The sequence below is a fragment of the Macaca fascicularis genome, chromosome 20, assembly GCF_037993035.2.
Source record: "Macaca fascicularis isolate 582-1 chromosome 20, T2T-MFA8v1.1".
Taxonomy (NCBI): Eukaryota; Metazoa; Chordata; class Mammalia; order Primates; family Cercopithecidae; genus Macaca; species Macaca fascicularis.
Window position 1 is genome coordinate 2,613,904 of NC_088394.1, and position 22,914 is coordinate 2,636,817.

At 43.5% G+C, this 22,914-nt stretch overlaps 1 protein-coding gene across 5 annotated transcripts in view; it reads right to left on the bottom strand.

The window, feature by feature from the left end:
- MEIOB (meiosis specific with OB-fold) overlaps positions 1 to 22,914 on the bottom strand; it is a 44,474-nt gene that overhangs the window by 14,962 nt on the left and 6,598 nt on the right. For 3 of the 5 annotated variants that reach the window (XM_074028529.1, XM_015442126.4, XM_015442124.4), the window contains 7 exons: positions 21,040 to 21,097; positions 16,715 to 16,846; positions 15,129 to 15,201; positions 12,147 to 12,342; positions 8,035 to 8,135; positions 7,172 to 7,224; positions 6,991 to 7,086 (listed from right to left, as the gene is read on the bottom strand). In XM_074028529.1, the coding sequence (XP_073884630.1) occupies positions 6,991 to 7,086; positions 7,172 to 7,224; positions 8,035 to 8,042 (157 nt within the window). In that variant the 5' untranslated portion in view covers positions 8,043 to 8,135; positions 12,147 to 12,342; positions 15,129 to 15,201; positions 16,715 to 16,846; positions 21,040 to 21,097. The remainder of the gene's footprint in view (positions 1 to 6,990; positions 7,087 to 7,171; positions 7,225 to 8,034; positions 8,136 to 12,146; positions 12,343 to 15,128; positions 15,202 to 16,714; positions 16,847 to 21,039; positions 21,098 to 22,914) is intronic. The other 2 variants (XM_015442127.4, XM_045382419.2) reach the window with 2 other exon arrangements.

The window sequence follows — 22,914 nt, forward strand, 5'->3', positions numbered from 1 at the left end:
AAAAGTAAACAGATTAACTTTTAAATCACATTTAAATCATCCAAAATCATTTTAATAGTAAAAAGTGAAGACATGTAAGAATACAATCAAATAGAATATTATGTGGCCATTAATAATCTGATATAGAATTCTGTTAACATGGAGAGATGTACACCACATTACATCTAAAACAGATGTTAGTGAAAAGAGCAGCTTACGTTATAACTTGTGTGGTTCAATACCCTTTTAATTAAAAAATCTACATATGTAAGGGGCCTGGCGCAGTAGCTCACACCTGTAATCCCAGCACTTTGGGAGGCCGAGGCAGGCGGATCATGAGGTCAGGAGATGGAGACCATCCTGGCTAACACGGTGAAACCCCGTCTCTACTAAAAATACAAAAACATTAGCCAGGCGTGGTGGCGGGCACCTGTAGTCCCAGCTAGTTGGGAGGCTGAGGCAGGAGAATGGCACGAACCCAGGAGATGGAGCTTGCAGTGAGCAGAGATAGCACCACTGCACTCCAGCCTGGGAAACAGAGCAAGACTCCGTCTAAAAAACAAAAACAAAAACAAACAAAAAAAAAACTACATATATAAATGCAAAATTATCTGGAAGAATATATATGAAAAAATGATTCTCTCTAGACAGTGGGATTGTAGGTGATCTTTGTTTTCCCTGTTTATGTTTTTATATATTTTTTCTGAATTTTATATGTATTTCTTTACTCAGAAAAAAAAGGTTTTCTTTTTTCTTTTTTTTTTTTTTTGAGACGGAGTCTCGCTCTGTCCCCCTGGCTGCAGTGCAGTGGCGCGATCTCGGCTCACTGCAAGCTCCGCCTCCCGGGTTCCCGCCATTCTCCTGCCTCAGCCTCCCGAGTAGCTGGGACTACAGGCACCCGCAACCGCGCCCGGCTAATTTTTTGTATTTTTTTTTTTAGTAGAGACGGGGTTTCACCGTGTTAGCCAGGATGGTCTCGATCCCTGACCTCGTGATCCGCCCGTCTCGGCCTCCCAAAGTGCTGGGATTACAGGTGTAAGCCACTGTGCCCGGCCAAAAAAAAAAGATTTTCAAAAGGCAATTGAAATATATAAAACAGGCGCTATAAAAAGCCTTGCTCCCCACGTTGGGACATGAGTGTGCAAGGGTCGGGGGTGCTGTGCCAGAAGGCAGGAACGTGTTTGGAAAGAGCTCCCCCATGATGCCCTTAGACCCCAGGCCCAGCCTCTGGCACGTGATTGTTAATTACCCCAGGACCCTCTGAATATTCTACAAATTGTCCTGACAATGTCTGTACTTTCCTAACTCCCCTGGGAAGATGTGGGCATTTCTTCCTCCTTGCTCCCAGAATACAAGTCTTCTACCTGTTCTTTCTCAGAACTAGGTTGTCAAATCCTAGCTGGCACGCGGTGTCCCACGGGATGACTGTCCTCACATCCATCTGACCAGCCACTCATCTCCTTCCTTGTTCCAGAAATTTATATTATCTCAATTCTTGGCAAGTAAAAGGCATTCAAGAATATTGATAAGGTCATGGGCGAATGAAAGAATGTAGAACTCTATTAACTTGGAGAGATGTGCACCATGAATTGCTGTGCTTCAGATGGGAGCATCTGCTGGAGCGAGACCACAGAAATCCAGCCAACGAGCTTCCTGTGATGGAGGCTGGCAGGGATGGGTGGGTACCAGCACTGCAGGTTCTCACTGACAATAAGGTTATCCTGTCAGAGACAGGCAGGAATTGTGCCCTCCCTATCTGATAAGCACCCTCAGGGCAGAGAAAGAAACAAGGGAATCTTGACATCCTAGTGAGGATGAACACAAGCCATTTAGGGCTTCTTAATTTCTATAAGGCAGGTGTAGCCCAGGAAATTAAAAGTAAAACTGATATAACTATTTACAATAGCAAAGACATGGAACCAGCTCCAACGCCCATCAATGGTAGACTGGATAAAGAAAATGTGGTACATATACACCATGGAATACAATGCAACCATAAAAAGGAATGAGATCATATCCTTTGCAGAGACATGGATAAAGCTGAAAACTATCATTCTCAGCAAACTAACACAGGAACAGAAAACCAAACACCACATGTTCTCACTCATAAGTGGGAGCTGAACAATGAGATAACAAGGACACAGGGAGGGGAACAACACACACTGGGGCCTGTTGGGGAATGGGGGGTGAGGGGAGGGACAGCATCAGCACAAATAGCTAATGCATGCAGGGCTTAAAACCTAGATGACGGGCTGGGCGTGGTGGTTCATGCCTATAATCCCAGCACTTTGGGAGGCCGAGGCGGGCAGATCACAAGGTCAGGAGATCAAGACCATCCTGGGCAACATAGTGAAACTCCATCTCTACTAAAATACAAAAAATGAGCCAGGCATGGTGGCACACGCATGTAGTTCCAGCCACTCAGGAGGCTCAGGCAGGGGAAGCACCTGAACCCAGGAGGCAGAGGTTGCAGTGAGCCAAGATCACACCTTTGCACTCCAGCCCGGTGACAGAGTGAGATTCCATCTCAAACAAAAAAAACGAAAACCTAGATGACAGGTTGATGGGTGCAGCAAACCACCATGGCACATGTAGACCTATGTAACAAACCTGCATGTTCTGCACATGGATCCCAGAACTTAAAGTAAAATTTTAAAAAAAGTAAAGCTTATATAAACAAGCACACAAATTCATGCATCCTTGCGAGTATTCTCCTTTAAATTTGTTTCCTTGACAGAATAAATCCAAGAAATCTAGATCTGCTGCACAACATGGTAGCTATGGTTAATAACATATTACATTTTTTTTTTTTTTGAGACGGAGTCTCGCTCTGTCGCCCAGGCTGGAGTGCAGTGGCCGGATCTCAGCTCACTGCAAGCTCCGCCTCCCGGGTTCACGCCATTCTCCTGCCTCAGCCTCCCAAGTAGCTGGGACTACAGGCGCCCGCCACTTCGCCCGGCTAGTTTTTTGTATTTTTTAGTAGAGACGGGGTTTCACCGTGTTAGCCAGGATGGTCTCGATCTCCTGACCTCGTGATCCGCCCGTCTCGGCCTCCCAAAGTGCTGGGATTACAGGCTTGAGCCACCGCGCCCGGCCCATATTACATTCTTGAAAAGTACTAAGAGAATAGATTTTAAGTGTTCTCACCACAAAAAAAAAAGTATGTGAATTAGTGCATATGTTAATTAGCTTGATTTAGCCATTCTGCAATGTATACATATTTCAAAACAACATATTGTATAAAATAAGTGTATTCGGCCGGGCGCGGTGGCTCAAGCCTGTAATCCCAGCACTTTGGGAGGCCGAGACGGGCGGATCACAAGGTCAGGAGATCAAGACCATCCTGGCTAACACGGCGAAACCCCGTCTCTACTAAAAAAAAAAAAAACACAAAAAATTAGCCGGGCGAGGTGGCGGCGCCTGTGGTCCCAGCTACTCGGGAGGCTGAGGCAGGAGAATGGTGGGAACCCGGGAGGCGGAGCTTGCAGTGAGCTGAGATCTGGCCACTACACTCCAGCCTGGGCGACAGTGCGAGACTCCGTCTCAAAATAAATAAATAAATAAATAAATAAAAATAAATAAAAAATAAATAAATAAAATAAAATAAGTGTATTCAATTTTTTGTCAATTAAAAAGTTAACCAATAAATAAATTTTAAAAATGTATCTCCTTAAGAAGGCATTTTTTCTAATGATGTTGGTTACTGCTCAAAATACTGTGACTTTTTTTTCTTTGAATCTGTAATCAGAGCCAAATGCACAACATCCTAAAATACCTGTCTCATCAATTAGATCTTGAGTTTTTTATATCATGGTACAGTCAAGGTTGATCATCTTTTCCATCAGACAAATCTGTCTTTTAGAAACTTTTCCAGCTCAAATTTACCCTTAGAGGATGAAGATTTTACTATCACTGGTATTACTAAATGTAAGAGTAATAGGTCGGACGTGGTGGCTCGTGCCTGTAATCCCAGCACTTTGGGAGGCCAAGGCAGGTGGATCACTGGAGTCCAGGAGTTCAAGGCCAGCCTGGCCAACATGGTGAAACCCTGTCTCTACTAAAAACATAAAAAATTAGCCGGGCATGGTAGCAGGCACCTGGGCAACCCGGGAGGCTGGAAAAGGAGAATCGCTTGAACCCAGGAGGTGGAGGCTACAGTGAGCCAAGATTGTGCCACCGCACTCCAGCCGGGGGGACAGAGCGAGACTCCATTTCATTTAAAATATATATATATATATTTTTTAATATATATAATAAACTATTTTTATTAATAAGTTATTTCTAATAGCAAACCCAGGGTGCAGAGGCTCATGCCTGTAATCCCAGCACTTTGGGAGGCTGAGGCGGGCGGATCACAAGGTCAGGAGATTGAGACCATCCTGGCTAACATGGTGAAACCCCATCTCTACTAAAAATACAAAAAATTAGCCAGGCATGGTGGCGGGCACCTGTAGTCCCGGCTACTCAGGAGGCTGAGGCAGGAGAATGGCGTGAACCCAGGAGGCGGAGCTTGCAGTCAGCCGAGATCGCGCCACTGCACTCCAGCCTGGGCGACAGAGTGAGACTCCGTCTCAAAAAATAAAAAAATAAATAAATAAATAAAATAAAAATAAATAAACCATACATAGAACCTCCCTCCAGGAAAGAAAAAATTGAAGAGTGTCCCACTATTGTCCTAAGTGTTAATAATAGACTATCGTGTGTCACCATCAATTTCCAACAAAGCAGTCAGAGCAAACCTCTCAGAGCTGAGTCAGATGCTGTCACTGCTCTGCTCCAAACCCCAACCTGCTACTCCATCCAGAGTAGAAGCCAGCATACTCTAACAGCCTCCGAGGCCTTCTTCATGGGTGCCCCATCTCTTCTCAGAACAGCTCCTGCTGGCCTTGAACTCCTGGGCTCCAGCCACACCAGCCCCTCGGTGTTTCCCTTCGTTAACCCTTTAGCTTCCACATCAAGTCTTTGCTCAAACGTCACTCTCCCATGCAGCGTGCCTTGTGGAAAATCACACATGCTGTGGCTCTCTAGGTCCTCCTGACTGTGTTCCACCTGTTCTCCTTAAATATTTCATAATTCATGGACATATTATCTTCATTATTTATTCTCTGTCTCTCCCTGCTGGAGTGTAAACTCCATGAGGGTAGAAATATTTGTCCATTTTGTCATTGTACCCCAGAACAGCACCCAGCACACAGCACGTGCTCAGTAAATGAGTTCAGTGAAGAGCAATTTGGGGCATGCACATCATCTCCCATGGTGCTGCCTTCAAGGAGACAACCTCCATGTGTTGGATGTGCAAGGTTCAGAGTACTCATATAAAAACCAGAGTCTCATTATTTGACACCATTCCTCATAGTAATTCTATCTTTTAAAAATGCTGATAATGGTTTGGTCAAAAGCACACATTGCTTTATAATTCTGTCAGTGCTGATGCTTTGTCACAGACCAGCAGAGGGAGCTTATGTTTTAAATGATACACTACGTACTCTACTCACAGCTTCCTGAGATGGCGAAAGATTCATTACTCCATTTCTTTGGCAGTTCTGGGTTGATGGTTACGTCTGCACTATAAAGCACCCTGGGAATGCTCACAGGCACTAACGCCTCATCTCCCCAGTCTGGCTCCCTTGATTTCATGCTGTAGTAAACTGTAACTCCTTTAACAATAACTCCAGGGGATCATCTGGGCATTTAATGTGCAGTTATGAGCTAATGATACTATACAGAGAGTACTGTGTGTGTGTGCGCATGTGTGCATGTGTGTTATCAATGTCCTAGCAGTAAAAGTTATTTGAATGTAGCAAAACTGAATTTACCTATTAATCAATAATTTAGCATCTGAGCAACAAAACTGATCTCTCAAAGATCATCACAATGAATTATACTTTAAAATTTAATCTGGTTTTTCACTTTTATTTTTTGAGACAGAGTCTCGCTCTGTCGCCAGGCTGGAGTGCCGTGGCACCATCTCAGCTCACTGTAATCTCCGCCTCCCAGGTTGAAGTGATTCTCCCGCCTCAGCTTCCCGAGTAGCTGGGACTACAGGCACGTGCCACCACGCCCACCTAATTTTTATATTTTTGGTAGAGACAGGGTTTCACCATGTTGGCCAGGATGGTCTCAATCTCTTGACCTCGTGATCGGCCCGCCTTGGCCTCCCAAAGTGCCAGGATTACAGTCATGAGCCACCGCGCCAGCCTTTTCTGTTGTTTTTTTGTTTTTGTTTTTTTTGTTTTTTTTTTTTGAGACGGAGTCTCGCTCTGTCGCCCAGGCTGGAGTGCAGTGGCCGGATCTCAGCTCACTGCAAGCTCTGCCTCCCGGATTTACGCCATTCTCCTGCCTCAGCCTCCCGAGTAGCTGGGACTACAGGCGCCCACCACCTTGCCTGGCTAATTTTTTTGTATTTTTTAGTAGAGACGGGGTTTTACCGTGTTAGCCAGGATGGTCTCGATCTCCTGACCTCGTGATCCGCCCGTCTCGGCCTCCCAAAGTGCTGGGATTACAGGCTTGAGCCACCGCGCCCGGTCTGTTGTTTTTTTTTTTTAAGACAGAGTCTTGCTCTTGTGGCCCAGGCTAGAATACAATGGCACGACTTCAGCTCACTGCAACTTCCGCTTCCTGGGTTCAAGCGATTCTCCTGCCTCAGCCTCCTGAATAGCTGGGATTACAGGTGTCCACCACCAAGCTCAGCTAATTTTTATATTTTTAGTAGAGACTGGGTTTCACCATGTTGACCAGAATGGTCTCGAACTCCTGACCTCAGGTGATCCACCCTTCTCAACCTCCCAAAGAGCTGGGATTACAGGCATGAGCCACCACATCCAGCCTCACATTTCTTTAGTAAAGATATCAAAGTTCATTGTAAGTTTTTTTAAAAGTTATATAAAGTAATTTTTACTTCTAATTTGAATTAAATCCAGGCTGAATTTTCATTCTTAAATATACTGTACAAATATTGAAATGTGTTCAGTCATTTCCAAAGGGATAAAAAATTTCACAAAGTTTTTTTACCTGGATTAGTTGTAATAATGGTTTTTGAGATTACAGTTGCTGTCATGCAGTTCCGAAATTTGTCAAAACTTATTCTTACATCTGAGACAAATATTACTGTTTGGGAAAAAAGCCATTTACAATTATTACATGGGGGGATATAAAATTACAAATATTGGACATAATCATTTAATGATGATACCTGTTTCTCGTGGCATCCAGCTCTGTGCAAGTAGAATGGATTCATTATCCCAACTGCATTGTTTAAAAAGAAGTAATACAAATTGAATACACTAGAAAAAACTGATAGTGACACATTATTTACAACAATAAAAGAAAGCTTCAGTGGCTGGGGTCAGCCATCCCCAAAGTGGTCAAAGACCTCCTGGTCTTAAAGATACCAGCTTCCTCCCAGGGAGAATTTAATATCTCCATGAGCGAACATTCCTTCAACACACACTCTGCTCTAGTAATACTCTGCTCTGCCAATTCTTTATTTTTCTAACAATCACTCCAGGCTAGTTAGAACTAAAGCCTAAAAACTTTAAAGTCACACTTTCAGACCCTGAAGTGTCCCCCAGTGGATATCAAGGTTCAGGGGTCTTGATGGGTTGAAAGCATTTTTCAAATCATTTCCTTTGGTACCCAGGCATCAGAGGTCTAGACAATGCCTTGTTGTACCTGGCAGTGCTTCAGGGTGCAGTCCCCGCCCTGGCCCACATGCCCTGTGCCCTGCCCTGCTCCAGGATACTTTCCAGGAAGCACAGAGGGAAAGTCTGGCTTGTTCCATGGGACCTAGTAAACCACCATTTGTTATAAAACAGAATTCAACAATAAAACTGGTCACAGTGGAGTCCTCCTAAGCAAGTTCCATGCCATCTAAAGACCTCATTTTAAGGGGGTGTCTATAACAACTCAACATTCAAGAGTGAGGTTTATTTTTTAAAATATCATTCATCTATCATTATCCTCTCGATATGAAGTCCATCATATTTTTGATAAAATGAAAATATCCTGGTGATAACAACAGGGATTTCACAATTTGCAACAGATGTCGGTGGTTACCATGTCATTGCAAAAGAAGACTCTGTTTCATCATAGAGTCTAACTTCACACCTCTGGCCTTTTCTCCGGTCTGAAGTTGTAAAGTATTTTGGCTCTCCAACCTTAGAAATGGAAAGAAATCATTACTCTTCACCTGTATGTAGAAGTATTTAAGTATTTTTTTTTTTTTTTTTTTTTTTGAGACGGAGTCTCACTCTGTCGCCCAGGCTGGAGTGCAGTGGCCGGATCTCAGCTCACTGCAAGCTCCACCTCCCGGGTTTACGCCATTCTCCTGCCTCAGCCTCTCGAGTAGCTGGCACTACAGGCGCCCGCCACCTCGCCCAGCTAGTTTTTTTTTTGTATTTTTTTAGTAGAGACGGGGTTTCACCGTGTTAGCCAGGATGGTCTCGATCTCCTAACCTCGTGATTCGCCCATCTCGGCCTCCCAAAGTGCTGGGATTACAGGCTTGAGCCACCACGCCCGGCCCCTTTAAGTATTTATTGATTAAAATACTCAAATGTTCACCTTTTAAACACCAAATTAGAAATATTAAAATAGCAAAAACCAGTAATATATAGTTGATTATTTTAAAGCATCTTCTATCTCTAAACTACATGTACGTAGCTAAAGTTGTAAGTCACACAACACTTTGAAGAGACACAAGGGGACAGGTGCTTGAAGTACAGACTGAAAGTCTTTTTTTTTTTTTTTTTTTTTTTGAGACGGAGTCTCACTCTGTCGCCCAGGCTGGAGTGCAGTGGCCGGATCTCAGCTCACTGCAAGCTCCGCCTCCCGGGTTCACACCATTCTCCTGTCTCAGCCTCCCGAGTAGCTGGGACTACAGGCGCCCGCCACCACACCCGACTCATTTTTTGTGTTTTTAGTAGAGACGGGGTTTCACCGTGTTAGCCAGGATGGTCTTGATCTCCTGACCTCGTGATCCGCCCATCTCGGCCTCCCAAAGTGCTGGGATTACAGGCTTGAGCCACCGCGCCCAGCCCTGAAAGTCTTTATAACATGTCACAACAAGGCTCCATGACAGGCCCCCTGGGGCATCTACGTGGACTCCTCGAGGGCAGGGAGTGTGTTTCCAGCACGTGTGTGTCCCCATGGCTCAGTGTGGAACCCAGCATGAGTTCATGTGACTGAATGGACTCAGCCTTTCCAGGGTCAGCATCTCCATCTTCTTAGCAAACATCAAATATAGCATATCTGTGGTATAAAAAGTGTCCACAGGAAACAAACAAACAAAGGATACGTCCTCTGCCTTCTCCCCAGAACTACCGTGGTAAGAGCCACATGCAGGATACACAGGAAACTTTGACACTTTCCAATTCTGTCCATTGTGGGGTGAGATGATCAAAGAAGTGGAGATGTTCTCGCCCATTAAAGCAAGTAAAAAAAAAAGAGTTGAACCTAGGACCCTTCTCTCCACCTGGTAGCTTCTCATGTGGGAACGGCAGGCGCCTCTGAGAGCTGCACAGCAGCAGGTCCAGCATGGACAGTCACTGGCCACCCCCCACCACTGCCACCACTGCATCTGTGGTGCCCAGAGAAAGGGACCTAGAAAGGACAGCCAGAGGCTGAGAGGTCAGCCTAACATCTGGGGTTGGGGAGATGAAGAACACTGTATAAAAAGGAGTTTTAAAGTGAAACAACAGTGGAGATGAGAGGAAGAAACAACAGGTTAAATGAAAGTGTGAAGAGTGGCCAGGTACGGTGGCTCATGTCTGTAATCCCAGCACTTTGGGGGGCCGAGGTGGGTGGATCACAAGGTCAGGAGTTCGAGACTAGCCTGACCACTATGGTGAAACCCTGTCCCTACTAAAAATACAAAAATTAGCCAGGCGTTGTGGTGCATGCCTTTAGTCCTGGCTACTCGAGAGGCTGAGGCAGAAGAATTGCTTGAACCCGGGAGGCAGAGGTTGCAATGAGCCAAGATCATGCCACTGCACTCCAGCCTGGGTGACAGAGCGAGACTCCTTCCCCCCGCCAAAAAAAAAAAAAAAAAAAAAAGTGTGAAGAAAAGGAAATGTAAGAGGGCTGAAAGCCAAAGTGGAGACAAAAGGCATGAGAAGAAGTGACGTGACACATGAAAGGTGCCAGACTCACTGAGGGTGTGGGAAAGCTGCCAGTTTCCTGCTTACCCTACTGTATTCACTCAGGGTTGTAGACAATTCCTACTTCATTATAAATGTAATAGCACTGTCTAGAACTTGGGGAAATCGCAAACAATTGAGCACTCATTTGAACAACTGAATAGGACTGAACATAAACTGCCTACAAAGTGACCTCTCCTGTTTTTCAAGATGATCATATAACAGGCTTATTCCTTCTCCCTAAAGTATACAGATGCTCCCCAGGCGGCAGGCATGGCCTCCACAGCCGAGGCCCTGCCAACTGAGAGGGTCACATTCTCTCAGTCAGTCACCATTTAATTTGACAAGCAATTCACGTTTACTTACATGAACTATCATAAGCGTGAGTGGTTTTTGTGGTTGTTGTTGTTTTTGTCTCTTGACTATCATCCCTCTGTATATTAAAAGATTATTCTTGCCCCTTTATTTATTTATGTATTTATCGACCCAGAATCTCGCTCTGTAATCCAGGCTGGAGTGCAGTGGTGCCATCTCAGCTCATTGCAACCTCTGCCTCCTGGGTTCAAGTAATTCTCCTGCCTCAGCCTCCCAAGTAGCTGGACTACAGGTACCTGCCACCATGCCCAGCTAATTTCTTTTTTTTTTTTTTGAGACGGAGTCTCACTCTGTCGCCCAGGCTGGAGGGCAGTGGCACAATCTCGGCTCACTGCAACCTCCACCTTCCAGGTTCAAGTGATTCTCCTGACTCAGCCTCCTAAGTAGCTGGGATTGCAGGCACCTGCCACCACACCCAGCTAATTTTTTTTTTTTTGAGATGGAGTCTCTCTGTGCTGCCCAGGCTGGAGTGCAGTGGCATGATCTTGGCTCACTGCAAGCTCCGCCTCCCAGGTTCATGCCATTCTCCTGCCTCAGCCTCCGGAGTAGCTGGGACTTAATTTTTGTATTTTTAGTGGCGATGGTGTTTCACCATATTGGCCAGGCTGGTCTCGAACTCCTGACCTTGTGATCCACCCGCCTCAGTCTCCCAAAGTGCTAGGATTACAGGCATGAGCCACTGTGCCAGACTTTTTTTTTTTTTTTTTTTTTTGAGACAGGGTCTCCCTCGATTGCCCAGGCTGGAGTGCAGTGGCATGATTTTGGCTCACTGCAACCTCAACCTCCCAGGCTCAGGTGATCTTCCCCCTTCAGCCTCCCAAGCAGCTGAGAATACAGGTACATGCCATCACACCCACCTAATTTCTGTATTTTTTTAGAGACGGAGGTTGCCCAGGCTGGTCTTGAACTCCTGGGCTCAAGTGATCCATCTGCCTTGGTCTCCCAAAGTGCTAGGATCACAGGTGTGAGCCACTGTGCCTCAACTAATTTTCATGTACTTTATTTTGTGAAACTTTACCATTGAGGCCTGTATGTCAATCTCTGCCTTATGGCTCTGGTCTGTCCAACAACAGAGCTCAGAACTTGCTACAATAATTCAGACAGATGCTGATGCACCAGAAGGGAACACCCCTGTGGTGCCCCACGGAGTGCCATCCTCCCCTGCACTTCACCAGCACAGTCCCACTCCACCTATTAGACCACGGAGCCCCTATGGCAGGGCAACGTGTATTCCCACTCCCTCCCCGGTTTCTGGGCAGCTCTGAGCACAAAGGCACAGAACCAATCCCTTAACTTACTCAACTACGCTCCTTCAAGGAAGATCGTGGAGATTTTCGAGTCAATAAGCTTACCCTTTTCATTTTCATCTTTGTTTAAGCAAAGTATAAAAAGCTGTCCTATAGTTAGCAGATCATTTATGAGCAGAGTGGAACACTGCATTTTGCATTGAAATACAATTTTATTTTACTACTCATCCACAGATAAAATGCTACTTTCCCTTTAATGAGAGGTGTTACTGTTTTCTTAATTCAACATACTACCAAGATACAGAAGACAAGTTACCCCAGCTGATCATGACCACTCCATCCCAAACACAAATCAAGTGACCGCAACACCCCTGACAAATTGCACTTGGCTTTGTTGGGGTTTTAACTTACCGACTTCACAGCTGCCAGCACGTTAATAATCCTCCCATTAAGACTGTGTCCATTTGCAACAATGTCACCCAATGAATAATAATCATGAGACTCTTTAACAGGTAAATGTATCAAAGAAAGTAACTTTGTGTCCACTTCGTAACTGGAACAAACTTTTACTGTTGAGTGATTCTCACTGAGCAATAGTTTACAGTTGCTAAATTGCAAAAACACAAGAAAGTTATATGAAAGTGATTTTTGGATAGAAAAATATTTCCAGGTTCACATTTAAACTACATATTTGGTTGAAATTTAGACAATACTAATACATACTTCTTACTCTTAGAAACACTGAATAATACGGCAAAACATTTTTTGTTTACAGTGCACTTTCATTAAGGAAATGTTTTGAGAATCGATTCGTGTTGGAGTTCTAAGCATACCATTTGTCCGATCTTGCCCAAGACTCTGCACTTATTTCCTCTTCCAAAAAAATAGGAGCATAAAAGCACTCTGAAACTTTCAGGGGTTATGCAAACCTAAGGACTGGTTGTTTCTCTCTCTCATGGACTTGGCTGTTCTGCCTTAGTGCCTCAGGTCAGGGACTGTGTTTTTCCTACCCCTGCTGAGCTCTGCATGGGGCAGACGCAGAACACTGGCACAGCGAGCCCGAAATGAGGAGCTGTCCCTCCTGCACCCAGTCCCTGACGGCCCTTGGACTCTGTGCCCCAGCAGCCCCCTAACCCAGCCCCTCCTCCTCCCCACTGCTCGGCCTCACTTACCTACCTCATCACTTCTCTCCCACGCCACTGCCTTGCTCTCCTAACTAAGCTTCATTCCCCTACAGTCCATCCTCCACAAGCAAAGTGATCTTCCTAAATCACAAATATGAAAATGTTATTTCCCAGCTCAAAGACTGTCTTGTGGCTACCAGTCACAAAGGCAATAATTTGGTATGAAAGCAAAGCTGTCTGTGAAATACCTCTGCTTCTACCTTAAGCTTCTCCTCCTGCCCATGCCCTGCGTTCCAGCAGTATCAGACTATTAACGTTATGAAACTGATATTCCTAGATGAAAAACAGTAAAACATCAGCAGTTTAATATGGCTCAACCTAATATTAACTGTTCTGGAAAAGACAGGAGGTTTCCTGTTTCTTCCCTCTACCAAGAATGTTCTCTCCATCTAACCATCCATCCATCGCTTCTTCCATGAATACTGAGAATCTGTTATATGCCAGACCCCATGCTAGGCACAAGGGATACAGGTGGTGAAGAAGGCAGACAAGACCTTTGATCTCATGAGGTTCATATATGTGAGGGGGAGACCCAAGAACAATGAATTAAACAATCTCACCGGGCGCGGTGGCTCACGCCTGTAATCCCAGCACTTTGGGAGGCCGAGGCAGGCGGATCACAAGGTCAGGAGATCGAGACCACGGTGAAACCCCGTTTCTACTAAAAATACAAAAAATTAGCCGGGCGCGGTGGTGGGCGCCTGTAGTCCCAGCTACTCAGGAGGCTGAGGCAGGAGAATGGCGTGAACCCGGGAGGCGGAGCTTGCAGTGAGCCGAGATTGCGCCACTGCACTCCAGCCTGGGCGACAGAGCGAGACTCTGTCTCAAAAAACAAAACAAAACAAAACAAAACGAAAAAAATCTCAGACGGTGACTTGGGTTATGGTGACAAAAACCAGGGCAAAATCCCAGTAATTGACCATTAGCGCTACCACAAACAGAGTAGATGGGGAAGGTTGAAGAAGATGACATTTAAGCTGTGAGTCAATAACCCAAAGAAGCAAATAATCAAACAGATGGGAGAATGTTCTATGCAGAGAGAGAATAGAAAATACAAATGTTTGGCCTGGCGCAGTGGCTCACGCCTGTAATCCCAGCAATTTGGGAGGCCGAGGCAGGTGGATCACTTGAGGTCAGGAGTTTGACATCAGCCTGGCCAACATGGTGAAACCCTGCCTCTACTAAAAATACAAAAATTAGCTGGGCGTGGTGGCATGTGCCTGTAATCACAGCTACTTGGGAGGCTGAGGTGGGAGAATCGTTTGAACCCAGGAGGTGGAGGTTATAGTGAGACGAGATTGCGCCACTGTACTCCAGCCTGGGCAACAGAGTGAGACTCTGTCTCAGTAAAAATAAAAAAAAAAAAGGAAATACAAAAGTTCTTAGTGCAGAATGAGTTCACAGTGTTCATGAAATGTAAAGAAATTTACTGTGGCTACAGAGAAACGAAGTTTGAGAGTCTGGCATAAGATGAGGTCAGAAAAGAAGGTGGAAAGGGGTCACAATTGATGTGAGTGTCAATGCCATAGACTGCCATGCCCACCGAGAGCCCTTTACAGGCTGGTACAGGGGCGCAGCCACACCCTTCTCTCCAGAACTGCCAGACCCGCCTTTGAGCTGATGCCCTGCCCCACCCTGGGGGTTTGGGGAGTGGATGGACTACAGCCAGAACACTACTCTAAGGGGCCACTGCCACTCCAGAGCTCCCTCCTGGGCTCCTGCTGAGGCTCCAGGTGAACCCACTTCTCTGTTCACCTTCTTCCCTGCCTAGCCTTCCCCTGAGAGCTCACCCTCAACCAACCACTCCCACAAGAGTCCTCCTCTCAAGCTCCGCTTCGAAGGAATCTGCCCTAAGATGGTAAGCCTGTGAGTAGAAGGATATCTTGATATGAAAAAAGACAGATGTAATTTCCAAAGTTTATCTTTTCTTCTCAGTTTTAACATGACAAAGTCAAATTTTAGTAAATCTAAGAATGAGAATCAAAGTACTAAACCAAAGCCATTTTTCATGTGACTCTGTATCAAAGTAAATTATGTCATAATCAAAGATGAATTTTGTAAGAGAAAATTAAACTCCTCATTTTTACTGAAATAGAAACAGAACACTTTTAGTAAGATCTCTGCTAACCTGACAGAACATTATTAGTAATGATCATTCTGGCACAATCTCTGTGCCAGAGGTTGATCTCTGTGCTAGACAGATGCTTACCTAGGAGTTGCAGGGCTGAATTTTTCTTCTCTTTCTATTTCCTTTCTTTGGATCAGGGGATTTTCAATTATCACTAAAACAGAGGGCAAAGTACGATGATATTACAAAACAGTAACAAGATAAACACACTAATCCTAAATAACATCCTGTTTAATGTATAATCATCACTGACTCTAGGCTTTAAAAATTCCTCACCTCATTCCTCTTCTCCACCATCAACATATAACATATTTTGATACTGAGATGTCAAAATCGAAATATTTATCTCCATATGTAACTAATATTTCAGCATTTATTCAAGGGACGTCTATAACTATACTGGGCCCTCTGAAGTTTGTGAAGCTTTCTGCCTTCATAGTCCATGCGTTCACTGACCCTATTATTCAACTACAGAGATACCATACACTGTCCTGAAAGTTAATAATACAAAGCAATATATAATTAGGTTCTAAATAACTGATATGGGGAGTGGGCTGCTTGAGACCACAGTATTAAAGAAGAGTGTTTTCATTACCTGCATTACTCTTTTCTCTTTTTCTATCGTGAAGGAGAGCTAGTATACATGCTTCCTTGTTGCTTTTATGAGGCTAGGGCTCATAAAAGTTATCTGTTGAGTGACTAAGTTCCACACTTTATACTAGGTACACTATCTCATTTAATATTTACAAAAACCTAAAGAGGTATTAGTTCATAGTTGAGACCCAACAAGATTAAGAAATTTTCTCAAAGCCATAATGTAAGTAAATGTTGGAACTGGGATTTGAATCTAGACCTCTGTGCTTTCAAAGTCTCCTGTTCTTTCTACTATACGAGGCTGTTCTGTCAAAGAGATACTAGGGTGAGTAGAAGATGTAAAAGATTTGGTATTTCAACTAAAAGTAAAGTTCCTTAAAATCCCATTAACAATTCAAATATCAGTTTTTATCAAATCTATTCAGTGGTCAAATGTCAACTTTTATCAAAATATATTCAGTGGCCATTTTATATATCTATAGAAAGATAACCAATAATAACAATAATATGGGTTGATGCAAATTGAAATATGTAATAAACCAAAGACAGTAAGGTTATCTGGTAAAAATATAACGATCATGTTTGTATGCTTTAAGTAACATTCTGAATGCTTTGCACTGCAGTCTTGTTTTTTTTTTTTTTTGAGACAGGGTCTTACTCTGTGACCCAGGCTGGAGTGCAGAGGCATGATGTTGGCTCACTGCAACCTCCACCTCCCAGGCTCAAGCCATCCTCTCACTTCAGCCTCCTTAGTAGCTGGTACTACAGGCCCACGCCACCACGCCCAGCTAATTTTTTGTATTTTTTGTAAAAATGGGGTTTTGCCATACTGCTCAGGCTAGTCTTGAACTCCTGGACTCATGCAATCCACCTGCCTCGGCCTCCCAAAGTATTGGGATTATAGGCATGAGCCACCACGCCCCACTACATTATACTATTAACACTTGACTTTTTCTGGTAAAGTTCTTGAGAATTATGAACTGTGTCTCATTTCAACTCCTTCACTGTAGTTACCATAAACATACCACAGGAATAATACAATGGAAAAAATTTAAGAATCAATGCCAACTTACCACAGTCACCAACCCTAAAGCTGTCAGAAAGAGACTTGATGTAATCTTCATTGCCCCAGGAAGCTGCATTTACAAAATGTGCTGGTGAATCCCGAATGGTGAAGCTGAAAGTGTACCTTTCTGATCCAATATCTAAGGGAAAACCAATGCTTTTATTTTTCAAATGAAGAGTTTTAATCGCTTCTCTGCCTTTGGTGTCACATGAAAAGTTTCATTTCAATTACAAACAAATGATTATTTCTTTAATCAAATGACTATTGATTATGATAATAAAAACACTCAAACACATGGAACCAAATGTTTTCAGATGTATATTCTATAACATTATGCTTCCAGGAATTTCAAACTGAAGTGGTAACAGGTTGCCCCCTTGCTCCCTTCCCTGGTGATCTGTGTATTTGGAGGGAAAGACATGTAAACTTGAGCCATCCAGGTATTACCTTAGGTTCTCCTTTTCTCTCTTACTGTTGTTTGAACCTAAGTCATAATTCAGATCTAAATAGTTATTTCAGTCCCAGCTACTTGGGAGGATGAAGCAGAGGGACTGCTTAAGCCCAAAAGTTCAAGGCTTCAGTGAACTGTGACTACACCACTGCTCTCCAGACTGGGCAACAGAGCAAGACCCCATCCCTAAAATAAAAATAAAAATAGGCTGGGCGCCATGGTTCACACCTATAATCCCAGCACTTTGGGAGACCGAGGTGGGTGGATCACCTGAGGTTAGTTCAAGACCAGCCTGGCCAACATGGTGAAACCCTGTCTCTACTAAAAACACAAAACTTAGCCGGGTGTGGTGGTGGGTGCCTGTAATCCCAGCTACTCGGGAGGCTGAGGCAGGAGAATTGCTTGAACCCAGGAGACGGAGGTTGCAGTGAGCCGAGATCCAGCCTGGGTGAAAAGAGAGAAACTCTGTCTCAAAAATAAATAAACAACTAGTAATCAAATAAAAATAAAAATTGGCCAGGCACAGCAGCTTACCCCTGTGATCCTGGGGCTTTGGGAGGCAAGGTGGGAGAATCACTTGAGGCCTGGAGTTCAAAACCAGCCTGGGCAACACAGAGGGACTCCATCTCTACAAAAAATGTTAAAACGAGTGGTGGCACTCATCTTTAGTCTCAGCTGCTTGGGAGGCTGAGGAGGAAGGGCTGCTTGAGCCCAGTTTAAGTGTGCAGTGAGCTTTGAATGCACTCCAGTCTGGGAAGAATGAATTCAGGGTGTTCATGAAATGTACACCCAGGCTGGAGCTTAGTGACGCGATCTCTCAGCTCACTGCAACCCCCGCCTCCCAGTTCAAGCTATTCTCCTGCCTCAGCCTCCCGAGCAGCTGGGACTACAGGCGCACACTACCATGCCAGGCTAATTTTTGTATTTTTTTTTTAGTAAAAACAGATTTTGTTTTTTGTTTGTTTTTGAGACGGAGTTTCGCTCTTGTCACTCAGGCTGGAGTGCAATGGCATGATCTCAGCTCACTGCAACATCCGCCTCCTGGGTTCAAGCAATTCTCCTGCCTCACCTTCCCAAGTAGCTGGGATTACAGGCGCCTGCCACCGTGCCTGACTAATTTTGTACTTTTAGTAGAGATGGGGTTTCACCATGTTGGCCATGCTGGTCTCGAACTCCTGACCTCGTGATCCGCCTGCCTCAGCCTCCCAAAATGCTGGCGTGAGCCACTGCACCTGGCAAGATGAGGTTTTTTAGCAGAGGTGGGGAAGAACAGAGTGAGACCCTGTCTCTAAAAAAAATAAATAAATTTTAAAAATAATAAAACCTCTTTCCCTAAGCAGCCTGAGGTAATCTGTGAAAAGGGTTCGCTATTCACTTGACCTGGAGAACCCCATGAAATCATGCAAATCAAGAGGTTCCAATCTTCCTGTTCACTTTAAGAACACTCGGGAAACCGCTCAGGCCATCAAGGGTATGCATATACGAAAAGCCACCAAGTATCTGAAAGATGTCACTTTACAGAAACAGTGCATACCATTCCAATGTCACAATGGTGGAGTTGGCAGGTGTGCGCAGGCCAAGCAGTGGGACTGGACAGAAGGTCGGTGGCCCAAAAAGAGTGCTGAATTTTTACTGCACATGCTTAAAAACGCAGAGCGTAATGCTGAACTTAAGGATTTAGATTTAGATTCTCTGGTCATTGAGCATATCCAAGTGAACAACGCACCTGAGATGCACCGCCGGACCTACAGAGCTCATGGTCGAATTAACCCATACATGTGCTCTCCCTTCCACATTGAGATGATCCTTACTGAAAAGGAACAGATTGTTCCTAAACCAGAAGAGGAGGTTGCCCAGAAGAAAAAGATATCCCAGAAGAAACTGAAGAAACAAAAACTTATGGCACGGGAGTAAATTCAGCATTAAAATGAATGTTAATAAAAGGAAAAATAATTAAAATAAGTTATTTCAAAACAAATTATGTGCTACTTAATGAGGACCACTAGGGGTCAGCAAATACTTTTTTTCCAAAATAGAAATTTCATATTGGTTTTGCTAATTAAAAATTACAACCTGGCTGGGTGCAGTTGCTCCTGCCTGTAATCCCAGCACCTTGGGAGGCCAAGTGGGTAAGACTGCTTCAGCCAAGGAGTTCAAGATCAGTCAGGGCAACAAAGTGAGACCCTCTGTCTCTACAAAAAAATCCAAAAATTATTCAGGCATGGTAGCATGCACCTGTGCTCTGGGCTACATGGGAGGCTGAGGCAGGAGGACCACTTGAGCTCAGAGTCGAGGCTGCAGTGAGCTGTGTTCACATTGCTGCACTCCAGCCTGAGTGACACCGAGACCGTATCTCAAGTTTTTAAAAAAAGTAATATAGCCCAACATGCATGCAAATTATGGACATATTCTGAACTGTCATAGTGTCTACCTCTAGGGAGAGGACTAGGATGGGGAAAGTGAGGAGCTGAAAAGGGGAATTTTACTTTTCAACTCTATGACCTTTGGTACTGCTGGAATGTTTTATGAAAATATAATGTTGTATGTACAATGTTTTAAGTCAGTAAGCATACTTCCTCCAAAAAAGGAATATCACAGATGTCATCATAAAAAGAAGCCAAACAACACAGAAGCTTTTCTCCTTCCCTCACAGTCTGATAGGTGAATAACCATGTTTTTTTGTTTGTTTGTTTGTTTTTGAGACGGAGTTTCACTCCTGTTGCCCAGGCTGGAGTGCAATGGCGCCTTATGAAGTTTGGTAAAAAGATATATAGACTTTCTCAAACTATTTATTTAGTAATTCTGATCTAATTAGTTAAGACGAAACAAAGTGCATGCACAAATGATAAGGGTACCAGATGACAGCTTTGTATTTACCTTAAAGATAAAAGCATCATGCCTGTAACCCCAGCACTCTAGGAGGCTGAGGTGGGATGATCACTTGAGCCCAGGAGTTTGAGACCATCCTGGGCAAGAGAGCAAGACCCTGTCTCTACAAAAAAATTTTTTTTCAATCAGCCAGGTGCTGGCCGCAGTGGCTCACACCTGTAATTCCAGCACTTTGGGAGGACGAGGCAGGGAGATCACTTGAAGTCAGGAGTTCAAGACCAGCCTGGCCAACATGGTGAAATCCCATCTCTACTGAAAATACAAAAATTAGCCGGGCATGATGGCATGTGCCTGTAATTCCAGCTATTTGGGAGGTTGAGGCATGAGAATCGATTGACCCCGGGAGGCAGAGGTTGCAGTGAGCTGAGATCGTGCCATTGCACTCCAGCCTGAGTGATAGAGCGAGACTCCATCTCGAAAAAAAAAAAAGCGTCCAGGCGTGGTGGCTCACGCCTGTAATCCCAGCACTTTGGGAGACAGAGGCGGGTGGATCACGAGGTCAGGAGATCGAGACCATCCTAGCTAACACGGTGAAACCCTGTCTCTACTAAAAACACAAAAAATTAGGCGGGTGTGGTGGCGGGTGCCTGTAGTCCCAGCTACTCGGGAGGCTGAGGCAGAAGAATGGCGTGAACCCGAGAGGTGGAGCTTGCAGTGAGCCGAGATCGCGCCACTGCACTCCAGTCTGGGAGACACAGTAAGACTCTGTCTCAAAAAAAAAAAAGCAGAGAGAGAACACATGTGCTCAAATATACATATATATGCACATATGTATATATACATATATATATATAGAGAGAGAGAGAGAGAAAATGTGGGAGGGAGGGAAAGAGAGAGCCTTGAATCAGGTACTTGACCATCCAATAGAGAGCATGACCATTGCTCTTAAGGAGTTAAACAGGCATAGAAAAATTAATCACTTAAATATACTTTGTTGTAGTCATAAGCCAAAGTTGATGAAAAATGAAGCAAAGAGTTAAATAGAACTCAGCTTTTTCTGTCTGGAAAGCCTTTGACATCTGTTTTCCCAATAACTACACCAATTACTTTCTGAAAAACAAAAAGGTTACAGAAGACCAATATTAAACACAGATGTACATGGTAAATTTAATTTCATGGGTTTGTTATACTTTACTGGCTCTAACAAACATTTCTGACTTGGAACATTTAAATGTATTTATTCCATGCAAACATCTAAAAGAAGTTCATAAATGTTCAATTCCACAAGGAATAGTACAAAGTAATCCAAAAGTTAACTACTATTATAATCATTTAATTCTTAGCATGTTTCTATTTTATTTTCAATCACTAGATGGAGCACAATAACTGCCCTATGCTATCAATCCTTATTGAATTTATCCAAAGCTCATGTATAATGCAATTTAGTTTGCCACGGTCTTCAAAGCTTTCCTTTATATAGGGTTTTCTAACAATCCACATAAAATAGCTTAGCTTCCTAATCCAAACATGCTGGACAGTAATATAAATCAGACTGTAACAAAACTTATATTTTGCCACTAATAAATCTAAATCCTAAAGTCCTAGATCTTAAACCTCAGAGATATTAACATCTCCTTAAAATGTTTAATGTTCTCTTCAGTGACTACTGAAGAAAAATTTTAAATGCGTTTTAAGAAATAAAAATGGGCCGGGTGTGGTGGCTCACACCTGTAATCCCAGCACTTTGGGAGGCCGAGGCGGGTGGGTCACCTGAGGTCATGAGTTCAAGACCAGTCTGATCAACATGGTGAAACTCCATCTCTACTAAAAATACAAAAAATTAGCTGGGTATGGTGATGGGTGCCTGTAATCCCAGCTACTCGCGAGCTGAGGCAGGAGAATCGCTTGAATCCGGGAGGCAGAGACTGCAGTGAGCTGAGATCCTACTATTTCACTTCAGCCCGGGCAACAGAACAGGACTCCATCTCAAAATAAATAAATAAATAAAAATAAAAACAAATAAATAAAAAATAAAAATGAATACCTTTTCTGAAAGGAAAAAACTAAACTTATTTTGCTAATTGCAGCAACTGATTTTAACCTTACAATAATCTGTGACATTTACATTACAATCAGGCTTTTAAGACTCCTACATTCTAGCTGAGCTATCAGCTAGCCTTATTGCTTATTTAGACACATTGGTATTATTTCTTCAATTCCTTATACATGCAGATCTCACTGAATTTTGTTGGAAAATCCAGCTGATGGAAATGTTGAGTAAAACTTTCTATCTGAAGAGACCATTATTAGCAAATAGTTTACCTTCAAGAAAAACTATAACAATTGTTTTTTTTAATATTTATAAATTTTAAATTATTAAAGTTATATGTAAATGTATTCCATTGTAAGAAATCCAGTTTGCAAAAGCAAAATATAGTGACTGCTCAGGGGCAGGGAAGGTAAGGGTGTGTGGTAGTTGCTTTACAATAAGTTCTTTAACTTATAAGATGATTCCACCCAGTTTTTTTTTTAAATAAGTAACAGTTGAGGTGTGTTCAAAATCATTGAATTCCCCTATAACTACTGCTCAAAAAGTCAATTTTCACATAATAATTTCAGAAAACACACCTGTTATAAACCTTGTATCATAAAAGCAGCATAATGTCAAATACTTAGACCATAACTTCGATAATTTGGTTAGAAAACTGCTACTGCTGAACCAAATGGGTTTTTTTTGTTTTGTTTTGTTTTGTTTTTTGTTTTTTTTTTTTTTTGAGACAGAGGTTCACTCTTGTTGCCCAGGCTGGAGTGCAATGGCGTGATCTCGGCTCACTGAAACCTCCGCCTTCTGGCTTCAAGCGATTCTCCTGCCTCAGCCTCCTGAGTAGCTGAGATTACAGGCATGAGCCACCATGCCCAGCTAATTT